Source organism: Erigeron canadensis, chromosome 4, assembly GCF_010389155.1.
Source record: "Erigeron canadensis isolate Cc75 chromosome 4, C_canadensis_v1, whole genome shotgun sequence".
Taxonomy (NCBI): domain Eukaryota; kingdom Viridiplantae; phylum Streptophyta; class Magnoliopsida; order Asterales; family Asteraceae; genus Erigeron; species Erigeron canadensis.
In genome coordinates, this window is record NC_057764.1 from 23,046,972 (window position 1) to 23,061,805 (window position 14,834).

General features: G+C 34.0%; 1 protein-coding gene across 1 annotated transcript; it reads right to left on the reverse strand.

Annotated features, from left to right (window-relative positions):
• Positions 1-1,130: 1,130 nt before the first annotated feature.
• LOC122596772 (DNA replication ATP-dependent helicase/nuclease JHS1) lies at positions 1,131-14,102 on the reverse strand. The gene is made up of 33 exons (XM_043769399.1): positions 13,511-14,102; positions 12,643-12,816; positions 12,376-12,552; positions 12,239-12,301; positions 11,645-11,845; positions 11,506-11,556; positions 10,998-11,059; positions 10,707-10,836; positions 10,475-10,585; positions 9,956-10,052; positions 9,767-9,849; positions 9,444-9,506; positions 9,112-9,267; positions 8,976-9,031; positions 8,707-8,875; positions 8,205-8,261; positions 7,120-7,254; positions 6,693-6,920; positions 6,512-6,586; positions 5,766-5,884; positions 5,593-5,665; positions 5,243-5,347; positions 4,997-5,164; positions 4,376-4,445; positions 4,145-4,296; positions 3,993-4,070; positions 3,819-3,911; positions 3,598-3,735; positions 3,363-3,402; positions 3,217-3,290; positions 2,500-2,634; positions 2,058-2,177; positions 1,131-1,368 (listed from the first exon to the last, which is right to left on the reverse strand). The coding sequence occupies exons 1-33, from the start codon at positions 14,000-14,002 to the stop codon at positions 1,192-1,194; spliced, it is 4,122 nt and encodes a 1,373-aa protein (XP_043625334.1). The 5' UTR covers positions 14,003-14,102; the 3' UTR covers positions 1,131-1,191.
• Positions 14,103-14,834: the final 732 nt, after the last annotated feature.

Sequence of the window (14,834 nt, forward strand, 5' to 3'; positions counted from 1 at the left end):
TAAGAAGGGAAATATATGTGACATCATAAATAATTTAAATAAAAAAGAACTAAGCTTTAAGAAAATTTTTGAAAGTAACAAATAAACAAGTTTATTAAATGATGATGTTACAACAATGTTCTTTTGTTTAGTATAAAGATGCCTAGCTGAACTCTTCTATATTAATGACTTTGTTTCAAGTCTAGTTAGTCTTCCTTAATATTCCATGTATGTAATAAGAAAATAGAAACGAGAGATTTCTATTTGATGTTCACGTCTAGGATTCTCAAATAACCAAGCTAAGAGTTTGGTAAAGTTTGGTTTTAGTGATTAACGTCTAACAACCGATATTGTTTGAAGTGTTTGTGTGAATCAATTGTAAAAATATTCATATTATTGAATATTGATTTTGTCATACAAGATTTCATTATAATTGAAAGGTATCACCAGTTTATTTGTTATGACAACTATTATGATGTAACCGAATCTTGGTGGAAATATTAATCATTTGTATGTTTTATAAAGAATACATGCTTGTATTTTTAGTCTTTCGTTATATATATATAAGTTTTAAAAGGTACACACGAAAACTATCCTTTCCAACAATTGGTTCGGTACACCTACAAGGGGATGAGTGTTTTAGTAGCAAAAATGGTTGTTCCCATTACAACGCGCTCGCGGAAACCAACTAGATTTATAAAACTAGATAATCAATATTGATGTTAGTATGTTACGTAATTTCCAGAAAATCCATCAATGTACCAGGTTGCATACGATCATGCCTCCTAAATTCATTAGTATATGATTTCGATAACACTATGGAAAGTATATGAGAATAATTTATATGTAAGACTCATATGAAATTAATTTAATTCCGGGTTCATCATAGGGCTTAACGAATTGCAATCCCAAATCACGAACTGGAACACAGGAGAAAACAGCAAATTAGGAGGATTATGGTCTAAAAATCAGTTATTTCGGAGTCCTTTTAATTAGTGACTTTTTCTTACTGATTACACAAGTAGAAAAGTTTATAATAAACATGTTCAACAAAATTAACTTCTTTGGAAGGCTCCCGCATAATAATAGACAATGTCTCAATAAAGATTTCTTTTGAGAAAAGAAACTCCAGACGTACCCAAACTGTTGCAGAGACTGAACTATTTTTGTATTAACCATTTTCAATTGTTCAAAAGATTAATCAGTACAAAATTACAACTTACAATCACCTTTTGAGTGTGAGCATCTCTTAAGGTGGTGTTTATTAATATCAATATCGTCTTTTTTCATATTCAATATGGAAGATCCTTCTTCTACCTTCTCTATAAGAAGCTTCAGTATTGGTACATACGACAGTGTTCTCTGTGACCCGACCATAACTAGCTTTTTCTGCACCCACGAAACAAACAAAACGTGTCTTAAGTACATATTAAAATAGAAACAATCAGAATGAGAGCCCAAGTTATAGCATAGATTTTAGAACTATGTTGGATTCGGAAAAGAAATAAATGCATATCATGTATTAGACTTGTTCAGTTTTGCTACGCTATTTATCAAACTCGCAACTACTAATATGCATCATACTTTCAAAATTTGCTAATGTATGTGACCTCTTATACTAAACCTTGATGTGGCAACTTATTGGCAAAAAAAGTTGTGACCTAATGAAGAGGTACCGGATGCATACAAAAGCAATGAATTAAAAGTTTGATACATAGTTTTGAGAGTCAGATACGTACAATAGCAATGCAAGAAGACTTTACGCAAGGTCTCATTATCTTTATAATATTTTGAAAAGCAAAATATTTAGCTTTTCAGTAAAATATAAGTTTAAACAGTAAACCTAGTAGCTGGCTGCCTAGTACCGAGCGATATACATATTTTAAAAAGCAATGATGGCTTCTAAACTCCTTGTCAAGAACATTGCTATAAAGAAAGGTCACAACTCACAACATAATTGTGATTGTGTTTAAGTAGTTAATTCACCTCTCTGTTTAACCATTTCTTTACAATACATACAAAGTCAAGAGTTGTAACAAAGTTTTTTTTCAACACACGATGACATGTACATTGCTAACCTTGGCACGGGTAAGGGCCACATTAATCCTATGCCAGTCCCCAAGCAGTGAGGATTTGCAGTTTTTTGGGTTGTTGCTTGATCTTACAAACGATACCAGGATGCAATCCTTATCCCTTCCCTGCATGCAAACGCACATTAATCTTTGAAGCATATGATGAAATGCATATTATACAAGATCAACCAAAACTCATTTTAAAAGTTTGAGAGATATATGGATAATACTAATCAAACGCATAATTCGTGACAGGAACAAATAGCAGCTAAGGCTTTCTTGAAAATCTTATGCATCTGGGGTTAATTTATATCGTAATCAAAAGCATAATTTCTCAAATTAATTCCTCCAAAAAAAATAGTTTTCATGATTTGAAGCAGTTTGAAACTCAGGTGCCTTCTCTTTTAACTAGCTAACAAATGTTAATACAGTGAGAGTGTTACATTACCTGGTATTTGTCAATAGTATGTATCTCCACCGAGTTTAAAACGTATTGTTTAATGAGGTTAGCCTGAGCGTTGTAAGGAGTTATAACACCAATATCTTCACCACGGATACCTTGGCAAGTTAGTTTATCAGTTATCTGCAAGGATGACCACAGAAACTGGTAAAACTTAAAACAAACAGCATCTGATATAAATCATCTTTGAATGTGTTTCTGATGTTTGAGATTACTGATCAAACAGTCAAATACTTCAGTGTTATAAAGTTCTGATTATTCAACAAATTATTAGGTAAAATGAAGAAAAAAGATCATCTTGATTTTTGAAGAAATTAGATATGCCTTGTGAGATATTGCATGAAAGTCTTTTGAAAATGGTTAAACTTAAGATGCCAGCAACCTTTTCGGTATACCCAAAACATTATAACCTGATTATTGCGGTTTCAAGTCACAACTATAAATTTAAAGGGTTTAGACTGTAAGATAGCAGCAAACTTTTCGATTTTACACAACTGCAGCACAGCCGTAAAACACCCGCACGGCGAATTTTTACTCAAGTGTTAAGGTCATTCATATTTCTATGTCTCACCAGGAGATTTGTAGGCATGTTTCTAGGTTTAACAATTTAGTCCTCAGTATCATCTTGGTATTGCTGGAGAATATTAATTACAAAAGTTGAAATTTTCATGAGATGGCTGGAGTACTTGAGAATGCAGTGCATACCTCTGTGATTATGTATGCTTCAAGTGGATTATTTACAGTCTTACAATCTTTTACCTCTAAACCAGGCACAAGATCTGTGAACATGAAATAATTGTAAGCAACACATACAAATTAACAGTTAAAAGAAGATAGGATAGCAGACAAACCTGTATTGATGAATATTACTTGATTGAGTGGATCCAATACCTGAAGATTAAATATAACTTTAAGGCTATACGATTATATTTGAAACAAAGATCTATGATATTGGTTGAAGCAGGAGACAATATATTCGTTAACAGTAAAAACCACCATAAAAAAAAATAAAGTACAGACCGAGAAGGTTTAAGCATATTATATATTGAAAAGTAAAGTTTATTAAAGTGGATGATTTAAAGTTACCTTCTTTAGCCATGATGAACAAGATGTTGATCTTGTATACTCGAGTTTTGCATTTGCCACATCAGGAGAACCACAACGTAACCTATCACCATATATTAAGGCATTGGATAGCTCCATAACTGGTGCACACATACGGTACTGCAATTTACAGTTGAAGAATTTTGATAATATCATCAAAGATACATAATATATTTTTTAAACATAGAGTATATAATATACACCTGGCTTTGTAAGGCTGAAATTGCCTGGGGATGAGCTTCTGAAAGTCTGCAGAAGAGACTTACAGCCATTCCATTTTCCCTAGCTTCAGTACTCTAAGACAGCAGAGTGTTAAAGCTGAATCAGTTGTTTATCATAGACAGAAAGTTACAACGACAATTTATATAAAAAGCTACCTGCACAAGTGGAGGCAATTGATAATGATCTCCCACGAGTACAAACTTTGATGCGAACATCAAAGGTCCTAATGAGACCTAGAAAAGAAGCCTATTTCAGGTATTCACGTTTGAGCAAAGTATTCTGAAAATGAAAAGAAATAACTGCATACGGGGAGAGTGATTTGTCCAGCTTCATCCATAATGCAAACATCAAATTTCATGTCAGAAAGCAGAGGGCTGGTTATCCCTAAGCATGTCACTGCAACAACTTTGGCTTCGTCTAGTCTCTGCTTAATATCTTTGGTGCTTTGCATATCAACAGCTGTGAAGAAAAGGTAACTCAATATCTATGACTCGACTGAATACATGCTGTATAAGAATATAAGGTATATAGATCTAACCATTAATACAATGCCCACGAATTTCCTCATGCACGGCTTCCTCTCTACCAATACGTATAAAATCAATGCCCTGAAGTGGTTCATGAGTCATTTCAGAGCATATGATATTCGTAGTAGTTTTATCTAAAATAAATTACGAACAGTGGTAAAACCCTTTACCCAAAAAAAAGAATATGAAAATTACACTTCAGCAGTGACAATTTTGACCCATTTACTCAAGAACGGATTTTATTGGGTTTTACTTTATCTAAAGTAGATCAATAAAAAGTACAGTCAAAAGGGAAAGGGCCAAACAGGTAGAAAGTCCACCAAAGTCTGTTTTAATGCATACAAACTTTTAAATTATTTAGATCAAAGATACAGATTACAAATGCATGAATATTGTTTTTGTAATTACCATAAACACGTTAATTATATTAATTATAGATCAAAAAGTATTTGCAGAAGACCGAACTTGGCACATTTTGCCCTGACTGAAAACGAACCAGTTTACCCTGTACCCAATAGCCAACCTGCCCAACGACCATCTTGCCACCTCTAGCGACAACCAAAAACACAGTAACGTATGTGTCACAGAGAGAAGTATTAATATTGCAGCATGAAAAAGAGAGAAAAAAAGACCTGAGATTTCAACTTGATAAGCAAATTATCAACAGCAGAGTTTGTGTAGGATGTAAGCAATATGGAAGCACCTCTCATTAATAATGCCTTCACAGCATGGACCATTGTGGATGTCTTGCCAGTACCTGGCATTCCTAGAATAAGTGTGTAATCCTTGGCTGTAAGTATCTGAAAATTAGCAAAATGATCTCAATAAATAAACCAACCAGAAATAATTAAATCTGGAACGTACATTACTATACCGACCTTTAGTATTGCTTTGCGCTGATCATTATTTAAAGTCTTCTCTGACCAAATGTATGATACAGCAGGATCTTGACTGAATATACAGCCACCATCATATCGAGGAGCCTTCACATGAACGGATTAATCTAGGTTATATTGTATCTCGAATGGATCAAATGAGTAACATGAAATATAGCTTTAATGGACATAAGTTGAAATCATATATGGCACACTAGATATTTTTTTAAATACTGATAGAAAAGGACAAAACTGTTTGGTTTTAATTCAACCCGATCCCATTTTAACCATACAAAACCCACCTTATTTCCCCCTTTATGTAAAAGATTTGTACATGCTAAATGAAGACTCACATGAAGGTCTACGATCATACTTCGGAGGTGGGAGCTTCTATCATCTTGTAGAAACATTTGAATGAGGTTGAATCTTGAAGATATAAACTTGTTAGTCAAAATTTGCACAAACACTACCCATAAGATGACATAGAGAGCTGTAAGTAAAAAGAACAGTGAGAACCTCTAACTACCTCATTGTTGCAAATGATGCTGTGAATTCATCTTTATCAATCCGCCAAACCTCTTGACGAAGATCATGGATGATTTTAGGACTGCTCCCTGGAAGCCTTAAGCGCTTTGAGAAAGAAACCTGTACAAAAATAATTGCAGGCAATTTTAGCCAAAAAACAAATACTTGGTAGCAGTCCATCCATTATTGGTGAGGAATGTGCCTAGAAAAAAAGTTGTGCATAGGGCTGTAAACAAACCAAACAAACATGAACAAAAGTTGTTCATGTTCATTTGTTTAGGTTTAGCCAAACAAACGAATGAACATGAACATTTAAACAAACAAAATTTTGTGTTCATTTGTTTACGTTTAAGCGAGCAAACCCGAACATTATACTATCGGAAAAAAAAATTTCATTTCGTCCTTTTAAAAAGGTAAATGAACATAAGAATGAGACATACATTAACATACAATGTTTAAAATATATAATATGTTCCTTTTCATTTATGCTATTCGTTAATATATATGTATGTATATAAACTATACCAGTATATATAAACGAAGTAACGAACATTCACTAACAACTAAGCAAAAGCTCACAGACATAAATGAACAAATAAGCATACGCTCAATATCAATATTATAAGCTAAGCTTGGAGTTCATTGAACCGTTAGCCATAAATACCAGAGTCATTAGTAAGGCCAAAAGTATTGCATCTACTACTTTCTATAGACAATAACTAGAAACTACAAAAAGAAGAATGATACCGTGACATTGATACGAGTTAAATCCATTATAACACCTCTTCCAGCCACAAGACGATCAGGGTCAGTACTCAAGATCTAAGAAGTGAAATGAGATTATCAAGTTATTAATTTGAAATAAAAAGAACCCATTAATGTCTGATTTTATAAACTTAATCAACTAATAATATAGTCATGAAATTACCACATAGTCCCCAGTTTTAAGTGAACTTTCCAGATCCTTTCCCGAGGATGAAGGATTTGAATCCTTCGTGTCATGGACTTGGCGAACAAAACGATAAACAAACCGGTTGCTTTGAGTGACTTTATTATGTGGAATTTGATCTGAAGGGTCAAGAACAATGGAGGATAAACAAGTATTTGAATTTGTACTGTTCCAACTATTTGAGTTCCACATTTCTTTCTTCACAGTCTGGCGATTGAAAAAACACAAAAAAGAGATCACGATAAAAAAAAAGTAACACCCAATCCCATCAAAGGCGAGGTGTGGGGGAGGTGAGATGTAGACAGTCATACCTCTACCTAAGGGTCGAGAGACTGCTTCCAAATAAAGATTATATAATATAAAAAATTAAATATGAGTTAGTTATGAGTCTAGCTAATATATGTACCTCCAGTTCATTTGCTTCTAAGTCGATCAACCTTTCCCATTTCTTAAGAAAGCTACAATGGGCAGTTGTTAAGTGGTTCACAAGTGAACTGTAGACATCACCTAATCCACTTCCCTCTATGCTACCGTTGTGTACCTTCAGTATAAAACATAACCATCATTACAGTTTCAACCCGTTCACTTATCAATAGGTTGATTCGGGGTATAGGCGTATAGCAGGTCAAGCAAGAGAAATTTAAAAATAACTTTAAAAAGAAACAGTTTGAGCGCATCAAAGGGTTACACGTCACCTAAAGCATAAATTACATGAAGCCTACAAAATAAAAGTAGCCAAAGGATATTAGTAGTGAAATAATAGGACGTTTGAATCATACTTGATACACTTATATGTAAACAGTAAAAATACTAAAAAAGCTGGACAAATGTGTTTCTGGTAAATATGACACATTACCCACCCCCACCCCCCAAATTGCTACCACTAACAGTTAATTTGGGGCTAAACAATGCTATTATTCATATGAAATAAGAAATTATCATTTGTTCTCATGAATCATGACTAACAACATATATGTAGAGTGAAAAGGAAGTTCAGCCATATCCTAAACAAGCAAAACCCGTCAAATTATTAGGTTTATGCTACGTACATAGTTAAAAAGAATCTTAATGCACCATAGTAAAGCCCATATTCTTATGTCAGGATCAATACTCCCTACATTATGTTATAATACTGGGTGTTGACTTCTGGAAGTCACGTATCCTATTTCCCACATGAAAACAAGGCTTGAAATTGTAACAACCCGACACACATTAGAATAAGAATTTATGTTTGAGACCCTTATAGGTAACTAATATCTTCCACCATGGATTGAGTTGTGATTTGAAGATATTGGTCTAGAACATGACTTTGGGATTTGAGGTGTTATAGAAACTTAGATATGATCACTTACAATCCAATAGTTACATTACTAGCAGTAATTTCAAGGTAGCAACTTAAATACAAAACCATTAAATAGTTAAAACTTTTAACTAATGGTATAATTTAAGGTTTTATGTCAGCACAATGCTTTTCAGAGAACATAAATGTACCTTATGGTATACTGTACAAGCATTAAGGTGGCGGCAACTTTTGCACATGTTGGGAACCTGAAACAGTTAAACGATGTATTTACTTAAAAAGTACAGCATTTGTGAATTATGAAGCCATGAAGATGGTATATTCACAGGTCAGGCCAACTGGGTATAGGATGCAAATTTGATCAGATAAACATAGTTAATTTTTGAAATGATTCAGGTTGACTCAAAAAACTTTGAGACCAATAGTTAGAGCTTGTTATAGATTACTGGTGTGTCAAAATGTTTACAGAAGTTATCTATTTCAATATAACTTTTATTCTTCAAACAATGAATAAAAAGATATTATGCAATAAACTGTACACTTTGGGACCACTCTGTACGTTCCTTCTAAAGCTAATCTTTCCAATTTCATCCGTTTCTCCCATCAAAAATGAAACATAAGGCAAAAAGGCACATTCAAATCGCCACCTATACAGAATAGTTTATTAATAAGAGAACATGTGTAACTAAAAACCTGCAGCATTGGTGGAAGTTGTTGTGTCATTGATGCCTTCAGAATATCACTTGCAAGCTCATTACGCCGCATAATTAGCCCGACCAAGTCAGACCTTCGAACCGCAACTCCTTGTGTCTGATCTGTGTGGAGATAATATAGCAGACCATAATCTATATTCTTTTTATACCTAAAAGAAAAGAAGGAAAAAGAAAAGAGAAATGTAAGCAAGAAAAACAAATGAGATGTTCATGGGGTTGCATTCGTGGTAAAATATGAATATAGAACACCTTTCGGACATAAGAAGGGTGTACAACTTCACTTGGGCATTATGTTCCATGGCCGCCTACATTACAAGATAGAAGTGATTTAATAGAAGCAGTGTAAAAAAATCCATGAAAGAAGGTAAATGGAACATTAAGGGACCTGTCCATTGGTTGCTTTTCCGGTCTTAAACTCTAGGGGCATGATAAAATCATTGATTTGATGAGCATTAGAAGCAGCTTTTACATGCAAAGATGCATCTATAACTCCTTTCAAGCCATATTTTGGAGCCCATGCCATCTCCTCAATATCAATAACCTAATGTAAAGATCAAATCACGTCAGAAGCAAAACCCTACTGGCCTACTTGATGCAGTGAAGATTGGGAAACTGAGCATAATATCTAAGTTTTATAACAACAATACCAATCGCACATATATGTGGGATATGGAGGTGGTAACATATAAAACAAATGAGACAACATGAGATGCCTACCTCAGATATTTTCACCTTTTTAACTCCATCACTGGAGCCAAAATCAACACTAGAAGAAGGAACCTGCACAAATTGACAGTTTCAAATCATAAAATTATCACAGAGTATGTAGTATGTACCAATATGAGAAGATGTTAACCTTCCAATCAAACATAGGTAAGACTCGCATAAAAAGGAAAAAAAAAAAAAAAAAACTAAGTGCCATGCCCTAATAGCTCCAGCCTCCAAGAAAAGGTTCTTAACATGAATGGCAAAATTACAATAGCAGCTTGAGCCATAAAATCAAAGTTATATCTTATAAAAATTGTTCATAGTATTGTCACCTTTGAATCTCGGAAGTGCAAAATCCAGCTTAATAACCGTGGGATTGCCTCAATCATGGTCTTGTGAATATCACCTTCATGTACTGAAATAACCATCAAAATGATAAGTTAGTTTCATATACATTTTGTCAGTATCTGAACCATTCATTTTTGCTATTTTCGAAGAAGCAAAGGATAGATTTTATTCACCTCCACAGGCGTATAGGCTCTCATAATTCTTTTGAAGCAAGACTCTTGCATACTCCTCCAGAAACTCTTTGGTTGGAGTTTCCCTAATAAGTCCAGCCTAAAATAAAAATGAAAGACCACCCGGCTTATAATATAACTGCAATGAGCATAACAGTGCTCTGATCGAAGATAATGTGGTGGGTAAAACCAAAAAAGACTATTTTCAACCATTTACTAATGAATAAACAGATTCAGGTAACGCTTTATCTATAACAGATTGAAGGTCAAAACTCACCTAACATGTAACTTTAGGGCATAAAACCTCCTAATCATGAATTTCAAAATGTTAACTATTACTGATATATTACAGTTTCTATGATAATACTTGTCAGTAAACTAACCATAATGAAAAGAGAAAGAACCCAACCATACAAACGCCTACTTGTTTTAACAATTTGTCCACCTCGCCTTTGCAACCCATTTTTCCAACTCTAGTTTAAACTTTAAACCGAAGGAATACGAGTATTTTAAGTTAATAACCTGAAAGAGTTGGTGCAACAAGGTGCCGACTAGTGCTGAAGCTGACTGCTCATTATTCTTCAGTCTCTCGTCCAGTACAGTGCGACGAGGGCAGCTGAAACTACCAGCAACCTGTCGGCATTTCAAATTGTTGATAAGAAATCAAAATTGGAAATTATGATCGACTATTCAAAAAAGATTGTGCCAAAGTTATCATTGATAAAATAAAATAAGATGCTCAGAGAAAGATTACCCGAGTTCCAGACACCAATATATCCGGGTGAACGATAAGAAAATTTTTGTCACGATTCACATCGCATTTTCCCTCATTGAATTCACCAATAACGTGTACAGTATCTCCAGGTGCTATGACACTATAAAACCTGGATAAAATATATGGAACTTTTATCCACAAACCCTTTTCCAGTATTTAAAGATTTAGAATTGGCAGAAGTAAATAAATTTTCGTAATGTATGTAGATTTTGAACTTGGAAGTAATCAGCATTTAGAATGTTGTAGAAATAGGCAATCTTAGCTACATACCACTCATCTGACAAATACACAGACTGCTCTTCTCCACATTGCTCATTCAGTAACCTTAAAACCTGCGCAGATATGGTAATCTTAATTGTGATCCATTTAGTCGTTTACTAATGAATGAGTCAGTTTGGTTCACATTATTCCTTAAGTGATTCAGCTGAAGTACTTGGCTTAAATTTGAATGGGTCAAACAGGTTAAAAGCCACCAGAAGAAATGGTTAATGCATAAAACCTCCAAATATATGTTATTCAAAGCTTTAAATTAGTATTGTGAATTTGTGATGATATCATCTTTATATGAAAGTATGGCACATAACTATATAATAATATAGATTAAATCAACCATTTTTCACTGTACTGAAAAGTAATTCAGCCATATCCATTTTGACTGTACTGATAACTAACCCAGTTCAACTGAGGGAGTTAGTTGTGACCAATTACCTAGAACCGTCCATCTCGGCATATCTACACCGAGGTAAAGCTTGGTACATAAATTATTTCAGAAACGCACCTTTGATAAGCACTGAGAACCATTTTTACCAACAAACTGCTTTTCGGATACCTAAGGAAGAGAATGATACATTGCAATAGATCACCACTTGCACTGATTATATATTAAGAATAACAAGTACATAAATTCTGATGCATACCTCGAACACAAGAAATTTTACATTGGGGGGTTCCGCCTTGACCTTTTCGGTGGAGCCCACTGATGGCCCTTCCACGGAAACATCAGCCCCGCCAAGAATTTCAATATAGCGTTTATTTTTACATGAAGTTAATGAGCTTTTGGTATCTGTATCTTCAACACTGATTACATTTTCTACTTGATCAAGAAGGTCGAGTAATGCCTAAAAAACAAGAATAATGAGCGTATACTGATATACGAGATCTGAACAAGGTTGCATAACAACAGCAACGATACCCAATTCCGTAAAAAGCGGGGTAAGATTGCATGCCTATACTAATATAGACCTAAAATAGCACTGGGAGGGAACTAGTCAAAAACTCCAAAAAGTGTTTTTTAATGCACAAAACCTTTATGATTTCATTCACGAAAATGCATACTAACTATTCTTAAGATATTTTCTAATAAAATTTGACAAACACTGTTTTTTATAGAAGTAATGTTCGGGTCACACTGACCCAGCCGACTTTGATCCATCTACCAGACCGACCAACCCATTTTGCCACCTCTGGTTTTTTAAGTAAGATACTAGGTTGAAATAGTTGAAAGTAGAAACCTTTTTGTGTTGCCTTGAACCCAGCTGAGTTAATTCTTCATTAACATCACCATTATCAGAAGTCTGTAATTTATTCATGAAAGTTGGTCAAAAGACAATTTTAAAAGTTAGGGTTGGTTTCATAAAAAAGAACAAACCTTATCGTGACATGATGGTGGAGTCTTAAAAGGACTCCTGCAATCTATATTATTATCATCAGTTGCTTTCTCATTATTACCATACAGCAACAAATCTTGTTCAAGGTTGCGTTTTTCCAAATTAATCGCCTTTAAGAATTTGAAAGAATTTTCAGTAGATTTCTCAGGAGGTGAAATCTGTATAGCAAACATTGCACTGTATCAGAAGACTGTTTAAAGCAGATGTAATCAAAAATAAAAGCTAAAACTATAGTTCCTGCCACATGCCTTATTATCAAAATTTTGTTTAGATTTCATAATGTTGAACCGCGAAGATTCTCCTAAAACTTTCCGCACTTGAACTTCTAATAAATTCTTTGTTAATGCATTAAGCTTCTCGTTTACGGGAGAAATCCTCCATGTAACCTCATCACCCCCATCATCCTGGCTTTGATCTATCAGCTACCATAATATGACACATCCAAAGATAACAAGTCACGTCTCAGATTACAAATAGGAAAAAAAGGGATATACACTTTACGCATTATCAACATTGCTACTTTTCTTAAAGTTCTGAATTCTGCGAATGCAAATTTAGCAAAGCGACTTATTCGATTATTCAGTTCATTCACTTTCAAAACATATATGTATCAAAAACAGCATTACTAGAAAAAATGCAATGTAACACAAGTGCTAATCTAAAAGGTAAGTAAAGTATATATCGAAAGTCCAGGCTCATTATGTTATTCACTCAAGCATAGCCAATAATGTCGATATATAACTCTTGGGCTTCAAAAGGGTTGCATTTCTAACTATCTTTAGGTAAAGGATGTCACCCTGGTTCATTTCACTGTTCTAACTTCAAATGAAGATAAACAGAATCGGGCTATAAACGTTGCTCTTGAAAAGACTAAATTGATACTAAAAAACATATATCCAATCATTATGGAAAAAATAAACTGTTTTTCGACAAGAAAAACTTGAAAGTTTTCTTATTTCATCATTAAAAGCTTACCTTTATGCGAAAATAACTTATCTTATTTCAATATAAGCTAATTAAACAAAACATCTCAAACAACCCCCAAAAAGCTAACATCTTGAAAGTTGAAATTACATAAACGTGCAAAATCAAAAAGCTTGAGCTCAAAAACCATACCATCCCAGGCGAAAACTTTATCCGTTTACGCGAAACCGACTTGCAGAATTCCGGCGAAACCTCTAAAACATCCATCTCAACTGGAATCAAATCCTCAACAGGTGTACTTTCAGACCCACTTTTATTTCCATCATTTTTCAAATTCCCAGATCCCAAATCATTTTCAAAATCACTTTTCGCATTATCATTTCTATTTTTAGGGTTTATTACATTTACCCCCAAATTAGCACTGCTACTATTATCTTGATTATTATTAAAAAGGGGGACACTTTCAGTACTTTTAGTGGAAACTGGGTTGATGGGTATTTTAGGATCCGACCCAAGATTGGATTGGGCAGATGGGTTTTTGGGGATATTGGGTTTTTGTGAGTTTTGTGTGTGGCGTTCGAAGAAATGTTGGATGCCGAATTTGGTGGGGTTTTGTGACGAGTTTTGTTGGTTTTGTTTTTTGGATCCGCTGCTGCTGGTGATGGGTTTCTTTCTGGGTGCCATTTTTGTTGAAGATTTTTGTGTGTGATTGAGAGATTGAAAATGAGTCTGTTTCTGATGAATAAAGTGGGAGTGTTCCCGCCAGAAGAAAGGGGGATTTTGAGTCTTGTTTTGGGAAAGAGGGGGAAATTAGTTTGTGGGTGATTTGACTAGTGCATTCTCAAAGTTTTTTTTTTTTAAAGACAAAGAATACAAAGTGATTTTTGAAAAACTTTTAAGTTATGTATATAATTACCAGTTTATCTATACTTTATATTAAAGAAAATACCTCATGTTGAAAGTTATATGGGGGAAAATATCTAATATCTAAAATGTCCTCCTATGTAATATTTACATCTACAAGGCTACAACCGTTTAAAATATTTTCACATACACTATTATCTTAACATTAATAATTAAATTACACTATCAATCCTTTATGTTTTTAAAATATCTCCATTAACCTTTTAAGTCAATTACTTTTATCTATACTCTATATTAAAGAAAATACCCCCCATGTTGAAAGTTACATGGGGGGAAATGTCTAAAATGCTCTCCTATGTAATATTTACACCTGCAAGGCTACAATCCTTTAAAATATTTTCACATACATTATTCTCTTAACATTAATAATTAAATTACACTATCAATTCTTTATTTTTCTAAAATATCTCCATTAACCTTTTAAAATCAATTACTTTTATATTAATTATCTACGGCACTCGACGTCGCATCCACCACCAACACTCGCCTCCACCACCACACCGTCGCCGTCACGACCACCGTCGCATCGCACGAGTACAATGCTAGTCCCTATTAACTAATAACAACTTTATTAAAAAATGATATAATTGTA

Bases quoted from the DNA above. Each gene is read 5' to 3' on its own strand.
- LOC122596772 (XM_043769399.1), bottom strand. From the start codon at position 14,002: ATGGCACCCAGAAAGAAACCCATCACCAGCAGCAGCGGATCCAAAAAA. The intron at 12,553-12,642 runs GCATGTGGCAGG...TTTGCTATACAG, and splicing joins AACAAAATTTTGATAATAAG to ATTTCACCTCCTGAGAAATC. The intron at 6,921-7,119 runs GTACATATATTA...TTCAATCGCCAG, and splicing joins TAGAAGCAAATGAACTGGAG to ACTGTGAAGAAAGAAATGTG.